At 46.5% G+C, this 21726-nt stretch overlaps 1 protein-coding gene across 1 annotated transcript in view; it reads left to right on the top strand.

Moving 5' to 3' along the window:
• The window catches only part of MARCHF4 (membrane associated ring-CH-type finger 4), a 166635-nt gene extending 153300 nt beyond the window's left edge, over window positions 1-13335 (top strand). Inside the window, exon 4 of the mRNA XM_032764469.2 lies at window positions 10814-13335. Within this exon, the coding sequence (XP_032620360.1) occupies window positions 10814-11175 (362 nt within the window). The 3' untranslated portion in view covers window positions 11176-13335. The remainder of the gene's footprint in view (window positions 1-10813) is intronic.
• Window positions 13336-21726: the final 8391 nt, after the last annotated feature.

The raw sequence follows: 21726 nt of genomic DNA, 5'->3' as shown, positions 1-21726 counted from the left end.
CTGCAGCAACCACATTGGCGCCACCAGCAGCCTACATCCTCTCCTAATGGCAAAGGCATGTGGCTTGTGGTGTTTGCAGGACACAGGAAGAGAATCCACCTGATTGAATTAGAAATGCCAGGGCTCCTGAATCCAATATAGGGCCAGCATGGCACCCTTTTGGAATGAGAAATGCTGCCACCCTCAGGCAGTTCATTGAGAACTGGACTGTATTAACAGGAGTGTTGAATTGGAGTATGGTATCCAAAACTGGGCATCACACTTTAGGAAAGATGTGGACAAATTGGAGAGAGTCCAGAGGAGCGCAAATAAAAAATGGCAAAAGGTTAAAAAATACCTGACCTATGAGGAAAGGTTGAGAACCTGGGCATGTTTATGTAACCCACACACCTTCTGAGTGTGGTGTTCTGTCCCATGTAGTGGAACTGAGAGAGTGAGAGAGAAAGAAAAAATGGGTCTGCTCTACTGCCTTAGCTAAGAGCCAGTTGGCTTTTGGCTCATGTGCTGAGGTCCCCAGTTCAATCCTGCCTGCTGACGACTGGGATCTGGCTGTGTTACATTTAGTCTTGAGAAAAGAAGACTAAGAGGGAGCCTGATAACAGTCTTCAAATATGTTAAGGGCTGATGATGATCAATTGTTCTCCTTGTCCACTGAAGCTAGGACAAGAAATCATCAGCTTGAATCTGCAGCAAGGGAGTTTTAGGTTAGATATTAAGGAAAGCTTTGTACCTATAAGAATAGTTAGGTTCTGGAACAGGCTTCCAAGGGAGGTTGTGGACTCCCTGTCATTGGAGGTTTTTAAGAACTGGCAGGACTAACACCAGTCAGGGATGGTCTAGGATGGTTTATTTAGCCCTGCCTCAGCACAGGGGGCCAGACTAGATGACCTCTTGAGGTCTCTTCTAGTCCTACAATTCTATGAACTTGGTAATGAAGCTCAGGGAATGCTGCTTGTATGGAGAAGGGAGTCGTCATTGCTTGCTGGATCAAGAGAAGCTTTCCTAGCCAAAGAACAGGGCATTGAGTAATGTAGAGAGAGGTGCTACATTCTGTGCAGTTCTCTTCAAACTGGTCTAACTGCAGCTGAAGGATCTGGGCTCAGTTCTGCCCACCTCTTCTTCTTAGCGTACGCACAACATGCCTCAAGTAGCACTTGACCAGGATTCATCACTGAATTTGGTCCGTTGGTTGGATCATTCACTTCCATGGGCCAGGTCAGGTACTGACAGGGAGTGCGACATGCACACTCGTCTGCGCCCTCCAGTCCTGCCCACTAATGCATGAGCTACGATTCCAGTGACTTCACAGCGGCGGAGGCTGTGGGTAGAATAGAGAGTGCTGCAGGTTACGGGGCAGGGGTAGAGGGAGGAAATCTGCAAGATTGTGAAAATAAAGTCATTCTGCCTGAGTGTTTTCTCATTTTGGTACGAGAAGGATCTCGTTTATTGCTGCCTGTATTGCTACACACTGCCGTTTAATCTGCGGCTTTATTGTGACAGGCTTTATTTATTTATTTGGGAGGTGGGGTGTTAACTTCCAGCCAGCAGCAGGGAGTAAAACAGTTATGAGAATCGTGCTCTGGTCAGGGCGAGGATAGGCCCTGGCTTGTAGCTTAGGTGGGTAGAAGCTGAAGAACTGGACTCCCAACTCCGTGTATGTGTGTGTGGGGGGGATCCCAATAGTCATTGTGCATGCTGCTGTGTGTCCATTAAAGCTCCCCTGCCAGGTGTGGCATCCTGCAGAGAGCTGGCTCTGTTGCTTGCAAACAAACCATGCTGGGCTGCTGTGATCTCCCAAGCATAGCTGGGTTGGGCCCAGTCAAAACTTGGTGGAAAGACACCCCCCTTAGCAACACACACTTTTGCTCCAGGAAGTGGTGGAAGCGATTCAGCTCCTTCTTCCAAGTCAGCCCAGAACCGCTGCCCCAGTGTAGTGTTAAGGGGTGCCGCGCGGCTGATGTGCCACCTTTCAAATGAGCTGTCACACCGCGCGTCTGACTGCTTATGGGCAAGAACGCTCCCCTGGCACCTCTCACGCGAGCAGCTGCTAGCCCCAGCATCCTGTACAAATTCCAAGGTGGGTGATTCCAATCTGCCTTCTCAATTCCTCTTTCAGGTTCAGTTGGATAAAATGTTCTTTGTTTCCCATCCCAAACATCTGTGTAGGTTGCCGCTAATTGCTGCTGCAGCTCAGTGGTGGGTAAAGCGTTCCCAGGATGTGTAGTTTATGTATCAGTTTGGAAGGCACTAGATGACTGCAAGCCATTATGTTGTCATTGCCTGGAAACTGTGTCCCTTGCCTCGGTAGCATCCTGCAAACTAAAAGATATACACACACACACACACACAGAGTTTGTAATGATTTTTCTCCTCATGGAGGAGGAAGTGTTGCAACCCCTTGAGATCTTGATACATTGGATTAATCTCTCAGTTGTCAGGATTTAGCGTCTAGCTGAAACTAAGGATAGGCATTAGGGGCTGTAATGTTCTCTGCTTGTGATGTAATAGCTTCTTAGAAGGGACCTGCTGCTCACGGAGTTCTACCATATGGACACAGGAAGCAGGGAGTGAGGGGATGCGGCTTAGAGACAGCAGCTGCCAGTGTTGGGAACCATGCCTTCACTGTGTTGTCTGAGCCTTTGTGGAGGAGCCATATTGGAACCCAAAGGCTTTGCAAGAAAGGAAGAGTCCTCATAAGCACCTAATCTGAAAAGGTGACCCCACTTTGGGGTATCATTGAGAGACTCACCCATTCATCTCCATCCTGAACCACACACCCCGACACTCATTATGTGAGTCACGGGGGAGCAGCCTTCTTTGTACTGTGAAATAGTGATTCATGACTATTCACAAAGCAGTCTTAAGAACACAGCGATTTACAAACCCGGCCAACTTGCCCTGTGAAGCTCACCGTCTAGCTCAGGCAAACACAATACACCCGACAAGATTCCTGGTACACAGAGTGTTCCCTGGTGGGAAGATCATAAGACCATAAGAGCTTCCTGAAAGGATTTAAGGAGAAACTGGAAGGAGGAAAGGGAGGGCACCTCCCTCCTGGACATCTGGAAGCTGTTCCAGATGCAGACTATGGCATGGGAGAAGAAGACAGAGCAGTTAGGACAGAATCTATGGAAGAGCACAAGTAGTGAGAGGAGATGCTGGATGAGATGAGGGCAGAGAGGTATGTGAGGACTGAGCTGCAAAGAGCTGTGGAAATCACAGTGAAAGCACTAGAAATTGATTCAGAAGGGGAAGAGATTCAAGGAGGAGAGGCTGATGTGGTCAGAGGATAAAGTGTTTTCTTGAATCTTTCTGGAACGAAATCCCAGGAGGAAATGCCCCATCTCCCAGGATGGCTGGGTTTCCTTGGCCTTGGCTGGACCTGCTCTGGATGCCGACTGTTTGTTTAGTTCTCAGCTGAGACCTTTCCCCTAGCACCAAAGCCACCCCTGGCCTCAGTAAAACAGACCATCATGCTGGCTGGGGATGATGTAAATGGGACACCTGTGGGAGCAATGTGCTGTTGTAAAGGTAGAAGACTAAAGGGAATAGCTCTGATGCCACAGTGATGGGGCCAGTGGAGGGAACTGAACAGAATAGCAGCAGCATCCAGAGACCTCATTGTGAGCCGGGACCCTGTTGTGATGGGTGCTGTACAGATACACAACTGGGAAGTGTCTGTAGCCCCAAGAACTCACAATGTCACATAAGACGAGACACAGAAAGTGAGTGAAACAGACAACAGAATGGAGGGGAAAAATTGAGGAGGAGGGACATGGTGAGATAACGTGTTACAAAGGCTCCCGATGTGCAGAAATGAACTGTTACAAATCACGCAACAGCGGTTTCCCTGTTGCTGCTTTGAATGGTTTCCTCAGAACAGCGAGGTGTAATAGTGCTGGCTGGAGACGGGTGCAGCACAGAGTGGTTTTGCAAGCTTACTCCTCCCTTGCCAACATACACCAGCCCTGACCTGCAACACTCGCTGCTACGTCATTCCTGGGCTCCCCCAGAACTGGGCCAATGCTGAGCTGCAAACCGACCTCCATACTAGTCTAGTTCTGAGTCCACATGCCAATTCACTCTGTCCTGAACTAGAGCCTTCTTCCAAGCTCCCATTCCAGCCTTGGCCCACCATGCTCTGTTGTACTGGGGCCATTTCACTCTTCAGCTATAGCAGGCCCTTCCTATCTTGGGTGCAGGTTGTCGGCCATAGTGGCTTTGTGATGGGGTGGACAGTTATTTGGTCAAGCTCTTCATTATCCAACTGAGCACTGGAACCACATCAGCCTCATTGCCTGGCCTTTATTAGAAACTCTTGCCCATGCTTCAGTTTCTGACTCCTATGTTTCATGGACGCTGCTTCTCTGAACAGACATGCGGGATTAGCTGTCTGCAAGCAGCGGATCATGGAAATGAAATTTTTCATCAGCCATCGCTCCGCTCTTAAGGCTCAGGCTGATCTCCCGGAAAAGAAACCTCCCCAGTTCTGACCGTTTGGGGACGAAAACAGCATGATTGAAATCAGGATCTTGGATAAATAAAACAAGACCAATTCCTTCTTCAAGGAATGACTGCTCCAAACCCAGGGCCGGCGCTACCATTTAGGCGACCTAGGCAATGGCCTAGGGTGCCAGAATTTTTGGGGGGCGCTATTTTACCAGGGCAGGACGGCACGCGGGTCTGGGGGACCTACCGCAGTCATTTCGGCGGGCGGCCCGCTGCTGGAAAGGCTCCGGTGGAGCTGCCGCAGTCATTTTGGCAGACGCTGCGCTGGTCTAAAGGCTCTGGCGGACCTACTGCAGTCATGCCTGCAGCAGGTTCACTGGAACCTTTAGACCAGCGGACCGCCCGCCGGCACGACTGCGGTAGCTTCACCGGAGCCTTTCCAGCAGTGGACCGCCCGCCGAAATGACTGCGGCAGGTCCACCGGACCCACGGGGGGTGACGAAATGGCCGTCCGCCTAGGGCGTCAGATACCCTGGCGCCGCTCCTGTCCAAACCCCTGCTCCGGGAGCCTCTGCTCTCACGCCTTTGCTGAGTGTTTGTGAAATGTTATTGGTGTAAGTCTGTCAGTCCAGCCCTTTCGCCCCATTCTTTAATGGCCTCTTTGTGTCTGAGCAGAAACTAGGCTGTAAGCGTCTTGGAGCAGGAATCATTTATTATTTATTATTTGTATTCCAGGAGCAACGCCCAGCCAAGGATCAGGGCCCTGTTGTGCTGGGTGCTGTAAAAACACAACAAAAAGATGGTCTCTGCTCCGAAGAACTTACAATCTAAATATAAAATCAAGAGGCAACAGGTTGAGACAACAAAGAGGGAAAGGACAAGGTAACAATGAGACAATTATGGGTAGCATGGTAAGCAGTGGTCATAATGCACCAGCTGCCTACCCAGTGGTGGGTTTATCTGCATTGTGAGGGACTGCGCTCACTTTTGGGCACTGTGACATAAATAAATATTCTCTCTCTCTCTCTCGGCACAGGTCTGGGGCCATACACGTGACAGCTCATTTAAATACATATCTAATGTCCCTTGTCAAGGACTGACCCACTTTAGAGCTGCTTTAGAGGTCTCTGTTTCTTTGTCTGGGCGTGGAATCTGTCCAGAATATCCCGGAGGAGTGCTGCTTTTCAGGGGCCTGCCCTATGACTGATGTTAACAGTTACGAACTGTATTTCAAGGGAAGAAACAAAAATCAGACTTTGTGTGGTGACAGTCAGGTGTTGGGTTGTGATACGACAAGGTGACCCATGACTAGAGCTCTTCAAATCTCAGTGGTTTGTAAGAAGCAGGATGGAGAAAAATCTATGATACTCTAAACTTGACCCACAGTCCAAGCTCCGTAGTTCCAGAATAGCCAACTGTTAATATTGTTACCTTTTTTGACTTGAGCAGCTAATCAAAGTTTGGGGCCCTGCGCATTGTGCCAGTTAGGAGGAGAAATTGCATCAAAGAAAATACCAGATTACATCATCAATCTTGTGTATTTAACATGAGCGGCAGTGAAATAAGTTAACGATGTGAGCACTTGTGTTGTCATTAAGTCTCAGAGTCAATGTCTCACTGAGGGGAATGGGGCACTTCCAGAGCTATCGTTTGTCGGTCATGCAGGAAGCAAGGCTTCAGGTCACATTCAGAAGGTTTTCTTCACAACCAGGAGGGCTAGACACTCTGTTTTTATTTAAATTGGAGCTTAAATTCTGCAGAAGCTGAGCTGGACCCCAGAAAAGTGCTGATGCAGTATCCCAGTCGGGGCACAGCTGGCAGACACTTTCATCTCTTCCCAGTCAAGCTTTGATTATCAGCTTGGAACAAAACCTCTATAGCAAAGCACAGCTCAGTTGAAACTGGCCAGTTTTACCCATTTCTCATCGAACCCTTAATAAGCCCACAACTGCTCAGAAATGTTGTGAACTTTTCAAAGAGTTTCCAGCTTATCACAAATCCCAATATGAGTGGCATTCGATATGGTAGTGAGTGCCATTGGCAAATTTCTCTAGGCACTAACACTGACCTCATGGCATCTTTTGCAACACCGTGTTCAAAATTGCTGGTGGGTGGACAACTCAGTCATAGCCCTAGTTAATAAGTCAATGATCTAAACTGGATGTTGTCCATTCATTCGCTTAAGCAACTTGTGCATTGAGCAATGGAAATGCAGCTACCATAGTTGGGCATGCAGCTCAGATAGTTGTGAGTGCATATGGCTTTTTAGGCAGCTAAATTGTTACTGGCACATGTATATACTCACTATACAGCACGTGCAGTTGTGGTCCGTATATGGGCAAATGCAGTCAGGAGGCTATGCACACATTTAACTGCAAGCGAATAGGCCTCCACATTTTGAAAAAGGGTCCTTTCACATTATACCTGGAGGTGACATTTGATTATCACATCTTTAGATAAGTTTGTAACTTGTCCCCAGATTTCAGCAATTCCCAAACCTTTCCAGTTGTCCTGGATCTTTCCCCTTGCTGATGCCCTACTCTCTCTGAGCTCTTTATTACGTATTTAACATTTTTATTGCAGTACAGCCTCAGCCAGATCAGAGTCCACTGTGCTAGTCAATCTACAAAGCGATAGTAAATGACAGTCCTACAGAATTACATTCTGAAAGACAAGCTCTTCTGCATGCATTTTCTAGCTGGCCGTTGGAGGTTAGGATGAGCTTTTAAAACAAATTTTTGTTCTAATAACCTGTTGGCTGCAGCCTTATATCTCAGGACAGGAAGTGCAACCAGTTGGCTGTATCTCCAGCTATGACAAAACACTCTGATGTTCCAATGGAGTTCACTGGGGTGTCGGATAGAATGGGGGAGTGCTGGACCAAGGTCAAAACAGTTAAGGTTTGGTTCATCGGTGATGGTAATAAATCATTTCTCTCTGATGAAATTCAGTTCCACATGCACAGTGTTCCCATGTTAAGTACAACTATGGAGAGCACTTCAAAATACTTCAAATATTCTGTACTTAGTACTTAAGTACATCATAAAGGTAGATAAAGCACAATGTTTTTTTATCCACGGGTGCTTTTTTAAAATAGGTGTTTGAAACAGTCACATCCCTCTTGGATTCTGGTTGGCCTCCAGCACGCATTGTCCTGGCTTGGGAGCTTCAGGTTCCAGCCCTTGCACCAACCAGGGAGGGTGGCAGCCCACCCCTTTCACTTCTGATTGATCACTACAACCAGCAATGGGTAGATTCTCTCCCCGGCCCGGCCAGGTAGCAGTGGGGAGACTTGTTCGAAGTGTCTGGGTAAATCCCAAAGTACAAGGCCCCGTATTTGGATACTTTTCTGGAGCAACGACTCTGTGATGGGTCAGTGTCCAAAGAAAAAACAGATAAGCAAATTCTTATAACAGAGAAGCTAATTCTTATCATGCAGGAGTTGGAAGTACTTTTACTTATAAACACATAAACGCTATTCCCACAGCACACTTGTACTTGTACTTATAAATACAGTCAAACCTCGCAATAACGCGCTCGCCATAACGCGAAATCGCATATAACGCGATCATAGGTTGGCTCCCCTTTAAGGCATAATATAGTACTGTACCAGTGGTCCCCAACACCATGGCAGGGGAGAGAATCCGCCGCCCTGCGCCTGCCAGGGACAGAGAACTCCGAGGCTGCGGGCGCTGGTACTCTCTGTCTCCAGCAGGCGCAGAGCTGCAGTTCCTCTCCGGCTTCTCCGGGCCTGCGGGCGCCGGTGCTCTCTGTCCCCGGCAGGCGCAGGGCCGCGGATTCTCTCTGGCTTCAAGAGGAGCCGCGGCTCCCTGCCTGCCAGGGACAGAGAACTCTGGGGCTTCAGGCACTGGTGCTCTCTGTCCCCGGCAGGTGCAGGGCCGCGGCTTCTTTCCTGTTTCAAGAGAAGCCGCAGCCCCATGCCTGCCAGGGACAGAAAGCACTGGCGCCCGCAGCCCCGGAGTTCTCTGTCCCCAGCAGGCGGGGTGCCACGGCTCCTCTCCCCTGCTGGGCACTAGGCACTAGGGGCACTAGGCGGCACACATCAATGCACCACGTTGAGGACCACTGACAAACTGAATAGTTTGAAACCCGGCTATACTGCGACCCCGCAATTAGCGCCATGAAAGTTTTTGGACCCCAAACATCGCGTTATAGCGTGGTTTCACTGTACTTCTGCAATGGTGTGCTTGGCACTCATACTGAAGTCATTTTAATCAGCACTTACGGCCACAAACCCACTGTGAAATGCAAGTGGCCAGGTCAAGTTCCAGGCTTTTGCACACTTGACTTTGATTCTCATTCCACATTTCAGGAAAGATGTGGACAAATTGGAGAAAGTCCAGAGAAGAGCAACAAAAATGATTAAAGGTCTAGAAAATGTGGACACGTGAGGGAAGATTGACAAAAAATGGGTTTGTTTAGTCTGGAAAAGAAAAGACTGAGAGGGGACATGATAACAGTTTTTAAGTACATAAAATGTTGTTACAAGGAAGAGGGAGAAAAATGGTTCTTTTTAACCTCTGAGGACTAGACAAGAAGCAATGGGCTTAAATTGCAGCAAGGGAGGTTTAGGTTGGACATTAGGAAAAACTTCCTAAATGCCAGGGTGGTTAAGCACTGGAATAAATTGCCTAGGGAAGAGGTGCAATCTCCATCATTGGAAATTTTTAAAAGCAGGTTAGAGAAACACCTGTCAGGGATGGTCTCGATAATACTTAGTCCTGCCATGAGGGCAGGGGACTAGACTATGTGACCTCTCGAGGTCCCTTCCAGTCCTGTGATTCTATGTCTTTCATTCTCTGCTGTTGCATTTATGCTCATGAAAGTTCATGGGCTGGTGAATAGGGGTTGCTCCCAAGGGCATCTACCTGGGAGCTTCTCTCATTCTGATCTGATCTTGATCGTGTCCCAGACAGAGTGAATCAATAGCACCAAGAAAAAGCAAACAATCCAGGTGCTGGCCTGTCTCAGTGTTTATCTGCCTGCTGGAATGCTGGCAGTAGCCTGGCAGCTGTTGTGCTTTTGTAATGGGTGAACCACTGTGCACCCAACCATCCAGCAAAGGCTGATTTGGAGGTTCATGTGAATTACTTTTGTATAAAATCCGACTTTAAATTAAGTGTTTCAGACCAAGATTGAAATTTGATGTACTGAATAATGTTACAATATGTCAGCTAAGCCTTATGTCTGAGGTGTCATGGTTTCGCTCCCCAGTTCAGTAGGATGTGCTAGGACAGTATGTGGGAATCTATCTATATCTGTCTAAGCTAGCTAGCAAGGCATTTATGCTGTGCCATTCGCTATGGTATCAGAGCAGCTGGATAGAGTCCGTATTTAGAATATTACTACTATTTACTTAGCACTTAGGTTGCATATTCTATCTTCCAGGTGATTTATGAAGATGAAGTAATTGATTAGTACAACCCCCCTGCAAGGGAGTTGAGTATTTTTACTATCCTGATTTGACAAACCTCATAACTGATGCACAGAGAGCGGAACTGACCTACCCAATGTCTCAGGCATGAGTAGACAGTTAGAATTAGAAGTCAGGAGTTCTAGTCACAGTTCACTGCTCTAACCACTAGACCACACTTCTGTTATATCCATATCTGATGCTGGTTTGGTGGAGGTAGACAGATTCCAACAACACACACACACGCACACCCTGTCCCAAATGCTAATGATGAATAATTTGCATGGTTTTTCATCCATCAATATCAAAGCACTCTCCAAAGATGAGTATGTATCATTTATCCTCATTTTGCAGATGACATAATCAAGACACGGAAGTAAGTCCTTCTCACAACAAGTCAGTGACAGTCAGGAATTGAACCACCCTGTCTTGATTTCCAGACCCTGTGCTTCAGGCACTAGACACCCACTGCCCTGTTGCTGCTATGCATGCAGCTAGATTTGAGTTACACGTCCATGTGATGTCAGACCAATGGCTGCCAACAGATCACAGATTCCAGTTACACTCCCCCATGAGCACATTTTCAGCTGAGTCATGACCTACAGCATGTATGGTGGATCAAACCAAGAGGTGCACTGGTCAAGGGATATTGTTGTGCTGTACAGAATAAGCCATCCTGCAGCATGTAAGACCTGTTTGCTGACTGCTGAGATCAAACTGTGATCTGTTAATTCAGGTGGAGGGTGGTCCGACTGAGCAGAAGGGCTTGTGCTCTGCTAGTCAGTAATTATTTGATTTATCGTAGAATGCACACTGACCGAGAGAGCTGGGTCCACGGGCCACTAAGCAGGCAGTTAGAGGGAGTGATGCTGAGCTGTTTACAGCTTCTCTCTAGAGTTTCTCTTGTTTTTTTTTTTGCCTTCCCTCCAGGTTTAATAATACACGAAGGTCCCTCGGTTTACCGGATTTTCAAACGGTGGCAGGCGGTAAATCAACAGTGGAAAGTGCTGAACTATGACAAAACAAAAGACATGGAGGATCAAAAAACAGGGACCAGGACAAACCTCCGAACCTCCTCCCAAACCAACCATTCGTCCTCCACTGGTGGTGCAGCCAGCAACTCCACTCCAGCCGACAACGGGGTCCGGGGCACTAGCCACGCCACTGGCACCCTGTCTGACCACCACTGTGCTTACACCATCTTGCATATACTCAGCCAGCTGAGGCCTCACGAACAAAGAAGCCAGTCTAGCACTAACAGAGAGCTCGTCATGAGGGTCACAACAGTCTGAGTGATGGAATTCAGGAGGCCTTAACGCGAAGTGGAGGAGACAACTCAAGAGCAGAGAAGCATGGTGTGCCTTTCATTTTTTGGGTAGCTGCGCAAGGCGTATAAGCAGCACTTGGCCAACTGAGGAAGAAGAAGATGGAGGCAGAGCTGCACACACATGCTAAAGAGGTTAACGTTTTCCAGCCAGTCAATATTATTTAAAAAAAAAACAACAAAACAAGTGCAATACAGACAAACAACTGACTAAGTGGAGGTTTGGGGAAGCAGAGGAACAGCCGATATTAGCACGTCTTACAAGTTCTATTAGCTGGGATGGGTAATGTTCTGCAAACACACACACACACACACACACACACGCCTCACACGCACACAGACACACAGTGTGGGATGATTACAAACAGACGGGGAATGACGGAAGCGACGTATTCGGAGGAGTTTTCAGATTGTGTTAAGCAGGGATCTGAGTCATCGTTTTGTTTCATAAATCATTCCGGAGCCCTGTATTACTCGCAATGGAGTATTTCCACTGAAGGGGCTAGGGATTTTTCAGTTTTAATATTAAAAAAAAATCTGTCCATATTTCACCAAAACAAAAATTGGCAAGGGGTCTGGAGAATGGCACTGGGAGAGGGGTTGACGGACATTTTTTTTTTTGGCAAAGTTTGTACAAATGTGCTGTGTGTGTTTGAAGCACAAGCACTGGTCCAATGACCCCCAAATCCCACCTTCATACCGTCCCACTCATAAAAACCATCCTCCAGGCAGACTTTGAGAAAGGAGGCTGCTCCAGGTTAATTTCCTCTCATACCCCATCACCTCCAGTTGATTACATTAGGCCAGTCCCATCTCCTCGGCTTTCTCCTGCAGCTGTGATTCAGACTCTCATAAGAGTGTGGCGGGGTGTTTAAACTTTATATCCCTGCTGCTCAATTTGCAAGAGAGTCTCACTCAATCTTATAGGTTAAGTCGTCGATATCCGGTTTGTTGAACGACTGAGTGGAAAAGACTAAATCATGAGCTAACAAAGACTTAGTCTGAAGAGAAAGCCCAGTCCCTGCGTGAATATATTATGCTTTTAATAATTTGCCTTCTCTAGGAGCCATCCGTGAAAGTACCAATTGCTCTTCAGAAACATCCTCTTTCAATGCACAATGGCTGAATCATTTGTGGGTATTAAAGGGACACTGTCAAGTACTTTTTAAATAGTTTTTAGGGGCTTTTTTTTTTTTTAACTCACCGACGTTTGTCATATTCTCTTAAAAGACTTGACAATAAAAATTATTTCCCTACTGATTTTTGTCCTTTTCCATTTGGCACACACTGTTCTCCCCTGGCCAGGCCCTTATCCCGCTGTGCTCTCCTCCACCCTGTCCCTCTCCTCTCCGTCTGCTGCAGCAGGAAGTCAAACTTGGCTGCACCCTGTTTACTTTCGTGTGCCCCAGCATTGCTGACGGCACTGCATCACAGCCCTGGAACAGAATGGTTTTGTTAACACAGCTGCTGCTGTCGCAGAGGGCGCAGAAGAGCAGAAACCATGACAATGCGGAGTGTTAACTGGTTCTGGAGCAACGGCACAGCAAATCAAAAATAACTAACACCACACTGGTGAATCCCAGTGCCTGGTGCTAGCCACCAAAACCCATATGTAAGCAGAGGAACGAAAGCAGCCTGATTTTTCAGCTGTGCTGGGGTCTCCTGTCTTAGGGGTTTATATTACCATCCTTCACCATGGGATCTGAGTGCCTCTTGCAGCTTCTGTTGGAGCCATGGGAGTTGATTCATGTGATTTCACTTTGATTCATGCCTCTACATATGGATTCAGCTGATGAACTCTGGGCGCTCAGGCCTGAAAGCAATTTAGCACTCAGACAAGATAAGCATTTTAAGGACGGTCACATTTTCGGGCCTCCATTACTTGACAGTGTCCCTTTGAATACCAGAATGCAACAGAACAGGTGTCTTTATGGCAGATGACGTGTGGGTTCTGAAACCCCAGCTGAGTTGAGCTCTGCCCGGAGATAAGACTTAATCCCAAGATAGCTGATGAAATGAGGAGCCAGGCAAACAAACATGATTGCTGGGAGGCCAGTGTCCGTCTAGTTGACCTATCTCACTGTCTACCAAAGAGTGCTTTTGGTTGGTGTCAGGGCTGTTTTGATGACCTCTGAAAGGTGCTGTCGGGAGCATGTCTCTTACTTTAACCAGACTTTCTCGCAGGAGTAGCCCTGTAAGGGAACACAGCAGCCTTTCCGTGCCCCAGAGGCTTTTCCAAAGGGCAGTGTTCTTGTCACAAGAGTTGGCCACTTGTGATGCTCTGACAAGGGCAGGGACTGTCAAACATAATATTAAGTAGCATCATCTGTCTCCCTCCAACTCCCATTATGTAATAAGGAAAACCAAATTCCTTTCACTGGGGTTAGCAGGTTGGGAGTTTGTAAGGTCAGAAGCACATCTCACCATGAAAGAGAGACATGGCCTGGCGGCTGAGCACAGGACGGAGTCAGCTCACTCCAGCTCTGCCACCAACTCTCTTTGTAGCCTTGGGCAAGTCCCTTAATCTTTCTGGCTCAGTTCCCCATCTGAAAAACGGGGATGAGAATACTTACCTACCTCACAGGGGTGTTGTGAGACTCAATGTTTGCAAAGCCCATTGACTTGATAAGGTAGTGTGTGTAAAATAGATAGCAATGAGCTGGTTAGCAGGAATGAGCACCCACTGCCTTTCGCTGGACAAATTTCTAACTGCTCAGCTCGGTGTATCATAGCCCCTATACTGTTACTAGAGAGTCCCCTTTTGTTGAAGTGGTAGGGTTCTGTCTGAGTCCCACCACCATTGTCACATGACATTCTGAGTGGCTGTAATGTGCAGCATAGTGACAACCACATGGTCCTACTTGGTCATGGATTTGTTACAACATTTTCTATACACGTGTTTTCCATGCAATGTGCTTAGAAATACATTTTCCAGTTACAACTGGCCTGTCTGGGTCTGTGCTGTTGAGTGGCCACAGCATCCTTCATGGGTGGAAAGTCCCATTGTTTGGCTTACTGACGATGCTACGAAGTCCAGTTTCAGAGACGGTGACCTTCTGAGTCTTTTCACAACTGGTTTAAGAATCAAAGACCTATTTCAGCTATTTGATAGCCAAACCAAATGAACAGAACACGCAGGCTTGCTGAGTTCATCAATGACTGGGCATCCATGATGACAAGGAGCACTTAAAGTACCTCGATAGATAAGATGTTAGGTAAAGGAAGTTGGAAATTAATTATAACGCTTACTTAAACACAGATTCATAGATTCCCAAGGCCAGAAGGGACCACTGTGGTCATCTAGTCGGCCCTTCTGTATAACACAGGCCAGAGAACTGCCCCCAAATAATTCCTGTTTGAACTAGCGCTCAGGATCTTCGCTTTCATTCAGAGAGCTGCCACCACCAGCACAATCTCCTAGAAGCCAGGTTGGAACCTCTGTTTTCAGAGCAGTTTATGCCTGAGCAAAGTGCTTCTGAGTTTATGAATGTTTAGGCTGCTGGTCTGAGAGCAATGGGTGTGCGTTTTGTTTTGTTTTTTATTATTTTTTGGAGCATCTCTGAGGATGGCAGCAATAGCAATGAGCGTCTGTGTTCAATGGCAGAATGCGCTCTTATCTCCTCCCTTTCCCCCCTCCCGTCCCCATCCCACCATTTCTGCTCCTAGGCAGGACAATAAAAACTGCAAAAATGGAGCCATGCAAAACACACCGTGGACTGGAGGGGGTTTGCAGAGGGCAGAAGGGACAAGGTAACGGGCTAAACAAAGTCATTCTATGGAAGGCATCCCTTCCCTGGCATTGTCCCGCCTTCATGTCACTGCTCGTCTTGCCTTCTCTTTCAAGTACTTTTCACTTTGCCTTGTTGTCAAAGAGTTCTTGTTTGTATTTTTAACCTGATTCTTACAAGGCAGTGAATGCTGCTTCCCTCAGATAATGCCGTTTGCAAAGAACTCAACAGCTGTTTATCGGGGTGGGGTAGAGGCAAAACCCCCATCAGGCATTCCTGTGCTCTTGTGCTTTATGGCACGGTGAAACAGTCAGAGGCGGCTGACGGAGAGACGAGGGGTCTGAAATGATTCGGGGTCCTGCTAATTCTCACATTTTGTTAGTTTCCTGATTTTCTGTCAGCTTTGATGGGTCACTTACTGCCTTTTTGGAGAAGTTTTGCTCTGTGGGACTTCTCTCAATTCTCTCCTCTGTGCTCAAAATTTTGGTGGGGGCCACAAGCCTCCATTGCTCTGCCAGTCTCTCCACTAAACACCCACCCTCAAGCCCATTCCTCCCACCTCCTCCACCAGAGCACAAGCACACACTTTGACTGTAGTAGGGGTCTAAGAGGCTTCTGCTTCTTCTGACCCCCCTCTGGTCAGGACACACAGCCCTTGGGGTGTTTTGTTTTGTCAATATATATTCACTTTGAAACTCATAGTTTCCTGCTGCCAATCAGCTCCCACAGGACCAGATTGGTCGTGAAGCCCCGAAAGCCAATAAAACACTCCATTCCCCGCTTCAAATGTCAGCACTGGTGGGCTGGCTCTCAAGACGCATGAATGAATTTCCCTTTTGCCTTGCTTTAATAACGCTAGGCCTGTGCTTTTCTACACTGGGTCTTGAAGATGCACCTGTATCATCCTGCACCTGTGGCAAGGCCCTGAGGAAGAGCACATCACTATTGCCACAAATGTCCCAAGAGATGCGTACTTCTGGCATTATTCTGGATCAGGGACACTGATGCCAATCTTTTGTACGGGGAAGAAATAGTAAAGGTATTAGCTACTAACTGTATTTTCACTCAGGGAAACAGGAACAAACCTCCTCAGACTTGCCAGATCCCTGTGGATTCCGTCAAACCTCAATTCCTCTAGTAGGCCCCATATCACCGCCAACTTCCTTCTGGCTGAGAAAGCCATCGACTGGAGGCCATCTTGAGGGTCGCTGCCCACGTACAGTTTGCCAGCTGTCCCTCTTGTCAAAGGAGAGGCCTGATTTTTTCCAATAGACATGCTGCATGTCTTGTAGGGCATTGGGTATCTCACCACAGGGTGAGCAACATCAAGAGCACAATTCCATGATTCAGCATCTCTGACCAGGCGGACAAAGTATTTAAGGAGGTAGCTCACCTTCACTCAGGAGATAAGCAAGCTGCCTCTATAGCACTGCCACCCCATGGATCCAGAGAGATGGGACCAGCAATCAAACCCAGGACTCCTGCACTGCAACTGAGAGCACAAGGCCAGTGAGCCAACTAATTCCTCTTCCCATTTCATCATAATGCCAGCATGTTACCAGCAGTTCCTCTTAGCATTTGTTAGCTACGCACAGTGAGGGAAAATCAGTGTAAACACTGGAATATCCAGAAGGACTGATCCCTTGGGACTAGCAGTGCATCTGCCAGGAGATCCTAACCTTCAGTATCAATGCACCCCACTCATGACTTGGTGCACTCCCTGCTATTCCACTCCCGCATTGCCAAATTCCTTTTGCCAGTGCAGATCTCTTGCTCTGTGGCAAAACCCTGCCTGCCCAGACTGCGGCTTCTCATGAACAGAGATACCTACAGCATAAACTATAGGATGATTGTGCAACATGGATAAATATCTGTAGTGTTTTGAAACCAGCACTTGTGACCAAAAGCACATTAGAATCCAGAGATAAACAACTAGTGCAGGAACCTACCATATTAACCATCTCCCTCCACTTCAACACTTAAGGGAGATGTACTGAATAAAGCAATGGTTTCCTTTACAGTAGTAACCATTTGATGGCTTCCAGTGATGTGACGTTGACACAGTGTAGTTGATGGAGCAGTGTCTGATCTGACATCTATCACATTGTATACAAGTAGAAAAGACCATCAAGTTTCTGCACTGTTAACAAAAACATCAAAAATATCTTGGTTTATTATTCCACTTACCTCCAACTCAGTGGGTGAATTTCTTCTTTGAAGAGAGAATGAAGTTTCCTCTTCCAGAACAGAATTACAAGTTTACAAAACTATTACTCTTCTTTGAGGGGGAAAAAACAACCATGAACGAATGTTTAATTTATTGAACCTAAAAAAAAAAGTCTTGACAGAAGTTAATTAGGTAGATAGAACAACGCAGGACCTTACTCTAGACAGGCAGAAGGAGAAAAGAAATCCTTGCATGGGATTCTTGACCAATCTTTCATTAAATGTTCACTCAATGTGTGTGTGAGATAGAGAGAGAGATACTTGGGTCCTGAAGTGCAGTGGATGATAGACTAAAGGCCTCTTGAAATTATCTGAGCCATACTCAAGCAAGCACAAAGATACGAAAGCACAAATGCTTGGAACCATACAAGTCGCAAGTTTATTGACAAGAGGTGAACATGGGGCAAGAATAAGGGAGATTCTTTTCTATGCCACATTGACAGTGTTGTTTTCAGCTTGTTTACTGCCTACTCCTATAAGCAACCTGCTCTTCCAAATGTTCTTGAGAAAGATAATGTTATTCAGAGCATAGAGAACTGAATAAATAAACAAAAAAGGAGCCAAGGAGTAAGGAGTACTGCTACACACCAAGGTCTTCTGTATAGAACAAAACAAGGATGTTACTTTTATTTTGCTGCCTGTCCAGTGTCCAGAGCCCAGTCTTTGAGCAATGGTGGCCTCCAAAGCCACAGAGCCTTCCTAGAGCTCAGATTTCCACTAAGTGACCAGAGAATTACTCTGAGTGGTGGCCAAAGCCAGCAACAGTGTTCCTGTGTCCATCCGAGGTGTTTTCACCAGTGATGACAGCAGCTGCTTTCACCGCTCACTGGCTTTATAAACCAGCATGTGCACTTTCATCTTGTGCCATCGCAGGAGGGTGGTGATATCAAAACGTCATTTGTGATGATGTCACACCAGCATCCTTTGCAGTGATGGCAAGGTGGTTCAAAAGTATCAGGAAAGTCAAGTAAGTATTTTTATTCGGGCACCAGAGAGACACTGGTAACTACAAAAACCAGGTGTCACCCAACTGCAGTAAAGGGTGCTATTAGAGATCCTAAAAGCTCTACTAATGCAAGAGTGTATTCATCCACACAACAGCATGTGTCTGACACCAATCATCATCAAAAGCATCATAGGCCTTTAGTGGCCAGGATCACCTCTATGTGATCCACCCTTTTTGTGTTCAAAGACGCTAGCACAGCTCCCTCTAAGAGGAGCAGTTCCATTTAGCACAGCAGTTCCTTGATTACCCAGCTTTTCATTTTTCCCCTGTAAATTTTCTGTTACCTTTTCTGATGGCTCTGGTTTCTCCTCCCCTGCCCACACAAGACGATAGCTACACAGCCTACCAAATCTCCTTACTCCAGCTCTGCTCTCAAGAGTCAGTTTTCAACTGAACAAGAACGGTGTGCACAACTCCAGCTGACCTAAAACTGCCTGTGCCTTTGATCTCATGAGAGAGAGAAATTGGGGGTTTCTCTGAACCTGTGGCTGGAGAATTTTGCCCTGGATCCTACAAGGTTTTATTCCATCCTTCTTCTCACCCATCACATCCTCATCCTCACTGGCCCCTCCAATGTGAGGATCAGTGACACTGAATGGCAAAGTAGGTCTTTAATACCAGGGGTATGGAGAGCCCTCCTTCTCCTTGATGGAGGCACAAACATCTCTCCACTTCCCTTAAACTGGTGTGTCCAATGAAACCTCTCTCCGGCGGGGCCTGGCTTTGCAATCTGGAACAGCTTCACTCTTATGCTTTGTCTTCACTGCCATAAACTGTGTGTGTGTGCGGAGGTGGGTGGGGCTACCTCAGGGTAATGCAGATAAGCTATTCTGAGGTAAAAACACAGTGAAGAGAAGACACTTTACTGTGAGGTAAACGACCTCATGATCAAACTAAAGTGCTTTGTCTTCACTGTGTTTTTATCTTGGGATAGCTTATATCATTACCCTGAGGTAAAAACCTCTCCCTTTTATCGCCCTTACCTGCTAAGGGACAGGCACATTGCAATACACTGACCCAGTTCAGAACTTTCATCCTTTCCCAGTTAAGGAGGAGGGAAAAAACAAAGCAGCCAGAGGGGGGAAAGCAAAAGGCATCTGCTTCCCTCATCCCCCACCACAACAGCCTCGTTCATGTGTATTTACAACAAATAGGCTAATTCTACACCTGCTCTGAATCACAGTTTAGTCCCTTTGAAGGCCCTCAGGAGGGCTGCAATCTGATCCTCAGCTAAAGAGGGATCTGTCCCTGGGGTGACATGTCCCTTCTTGAATCACTGAAGTCCTTTAATAAGGCTCTGTATGACTCATGATATCCACAAAGTGATGAAAGTAAACTGTGTGCCCATATGAAAACATTTCATTAGAGACTCTCTATGGAGACTTCTGTGTGTTTGGGAACCCTGATTTTTAACAGGAACCAAGGGGGAACAGCAATGTTAGGCTTAAAACTCAACCAAGAGGGAGGGATTTGCCCCAAGGAATGACCATTCTGACTGTGTTACTGTCCTGTCATTCTCCTGAATCCCAAATGGAAACTTCTAAGTGCTCTTCAAGAGCTGGTGTTTTATTGGAAAACTATTCTTAGGTGTTTAAGGTTGTTTTCTAATGAAAATATACATAATAAAAAAAGAAAATGAAAGACTCTGTTAATCTTCTCCTCTCCTTCTCTGCTAACCTGTAATACACACTGTGAAATTTACCTCCTCCTTGTTTGTTTCTTGCCATTGCTGGTTAATAAAAATCTCTTTATTTCTTTCCATGATTCACACGGGACCTTATCCAGTGGCCTTTGTCGTCTGCCTTCACATGCCAAACTGAGGTCAACAATTCATTCAGAGGATTTGGAAAAAATAAAGATGAGGAATTATTGTCCTTATTACAATTGTTACCTGCTATGGTTTATCATTTGTTTAATCAGTCCATACTTTGGAAGCCATTAAAAAGCCCACATTTGCCAGTCTCTGCTACAGAGATAACATGGAGACTCCTGAAATACAGGGAAGAATTATGATAAGCTCAGCTTCCACTGTGTGGCAAGCACTGGTAAATGCTGACATCTTAGCAGCATCCACTGTGGGCATGCAGGACCTTCTGCAGGGAAAATAAAGAGGTGGTCTACCCCCAATGAGTTTTCAAACTAAGAGGTAACAGAATTAGTCCCTAGGCTAGAGAGACAAGGTGGATGAGGTAATATCTTTTATTGGAACAAGGGCATCCCCAGGGGAGGTATGTCATTAAGTGAATTTAGCATTCACAAACACGGCCATTCAGTCAATCTCTGGAAACTGAAGGGGACCATTTCTCCACTGAGCAGGCTATGATACAAAGGCATTTGTTTTTATGTCGGTCCCTCCCAATATCAACGACTTAGATGTTGGCATAGAAAGTACGCTTATTAAGTTTGCGGACGATACCAAACTGGGAGGGATTGCAACTGCTTTGGAGGACAGGGTCAAAATTCAAAATGATCTGGACAAATTGGAGAAATGGTCTGAGGTAAACCGGATGAAGTTCAATAAAGACAAATGCAAAGTGCTCCACTTAGGAAGGAACAATCAGTTTCACACATACAGAATGGGAAGAGACTGTCTAGGAAGGAGTATGGCAGAAAGAGATCTAGGGGTTATAGTGGACCACAAGCTAAATATGAGTCAACAGTGTGATACTGTTGCAAAAAAAGCAAACGTGATTCTGGGATGCATTAACAGGTGTGTTGTAAACAAGACACGAGAAGTCATTCTTCCGCTCTACTCTGCGCTGGTTAGGCCTCAACTGGAGTATTGTGTCCAGTTCTGGGCACCGCATTTCAAGAAAGATGTGGAGAAATTGGAGAGGGTCCAGAGAAGAGCAACAAGAATGATTAAAGGTCTTGAGAACATGACCTATGAAGGAAGGCTGAAAGAATTGGGTTTGTTTAGTTTGGAAAAGAGAAGACTGAGAGGGGACATGATAGCAGTTTTCAGGTATCTAAAAGGGTGTCATCAGGAGGAGGGAGAAAGCTTGTTCACCTTAGCCTCTAATGATAGAACAAGAAGCAATGGGCTTAAACTGCAGCAAGGGAGATTTAGGTTGGACATTAGGAAAAAGTTCCTAACTGTCAGGGTAGTTAAACACTGGAATAAATTGCCTAGGGAGGTTGTGGAATCTCCATCTCTGGAGATATTTAAGAGTAGGTTAGATAAATATCTATCAGGGATGGTCTAGACAGTATTTGGTCCTGCCATGACGGCAGGGGACTGGACTCGATGACCTCTCGAGGTCCCTTCCAGTCCTAGAGTCTATGAATCTATGAATCAAGTCTCACAAAATGATTTAAAGCAAGAGGTGGAAAGGAGGGTGGAATGGAGCAAAAGAAAGCAAGTGAAAGACAAAGAATAGATTGGAACGAAAGAGCCATGACATTCAAAAGAGAAATGGTAACAGTGCACGTAGGTGGCCAGGCCGGCCAGGTACAGTGAGAGGAAGGGATGGGGGATACAGGAAGGTAAGCATGACTAAGGGGGACTGAGAAGACGCAGGAATGGAGCAGGGGTGAAGAATGGGCTTTATTGTCTGTG

Source organism: Chelonoidis abingdonii, chromosome 10 (genome assembly GCF_003597395.2).
Source record: "Chelonoidis abingdonii isolate Lonesome George chromosome 10, CheloAbing_2.0, whole genome shotgun sequence".
Classification (NCBI taxonomy): domain Eukaryota; kingdom Metazoa; phylum Chordata; order Testudines; family Testudinidae; genus Chelonoidis; species Chelonoidis abingdonii.
Note: the sequence above shows the minus strand (reverse complement) of the source record. Positions and strands in the feature narration are given on the sequence as shown.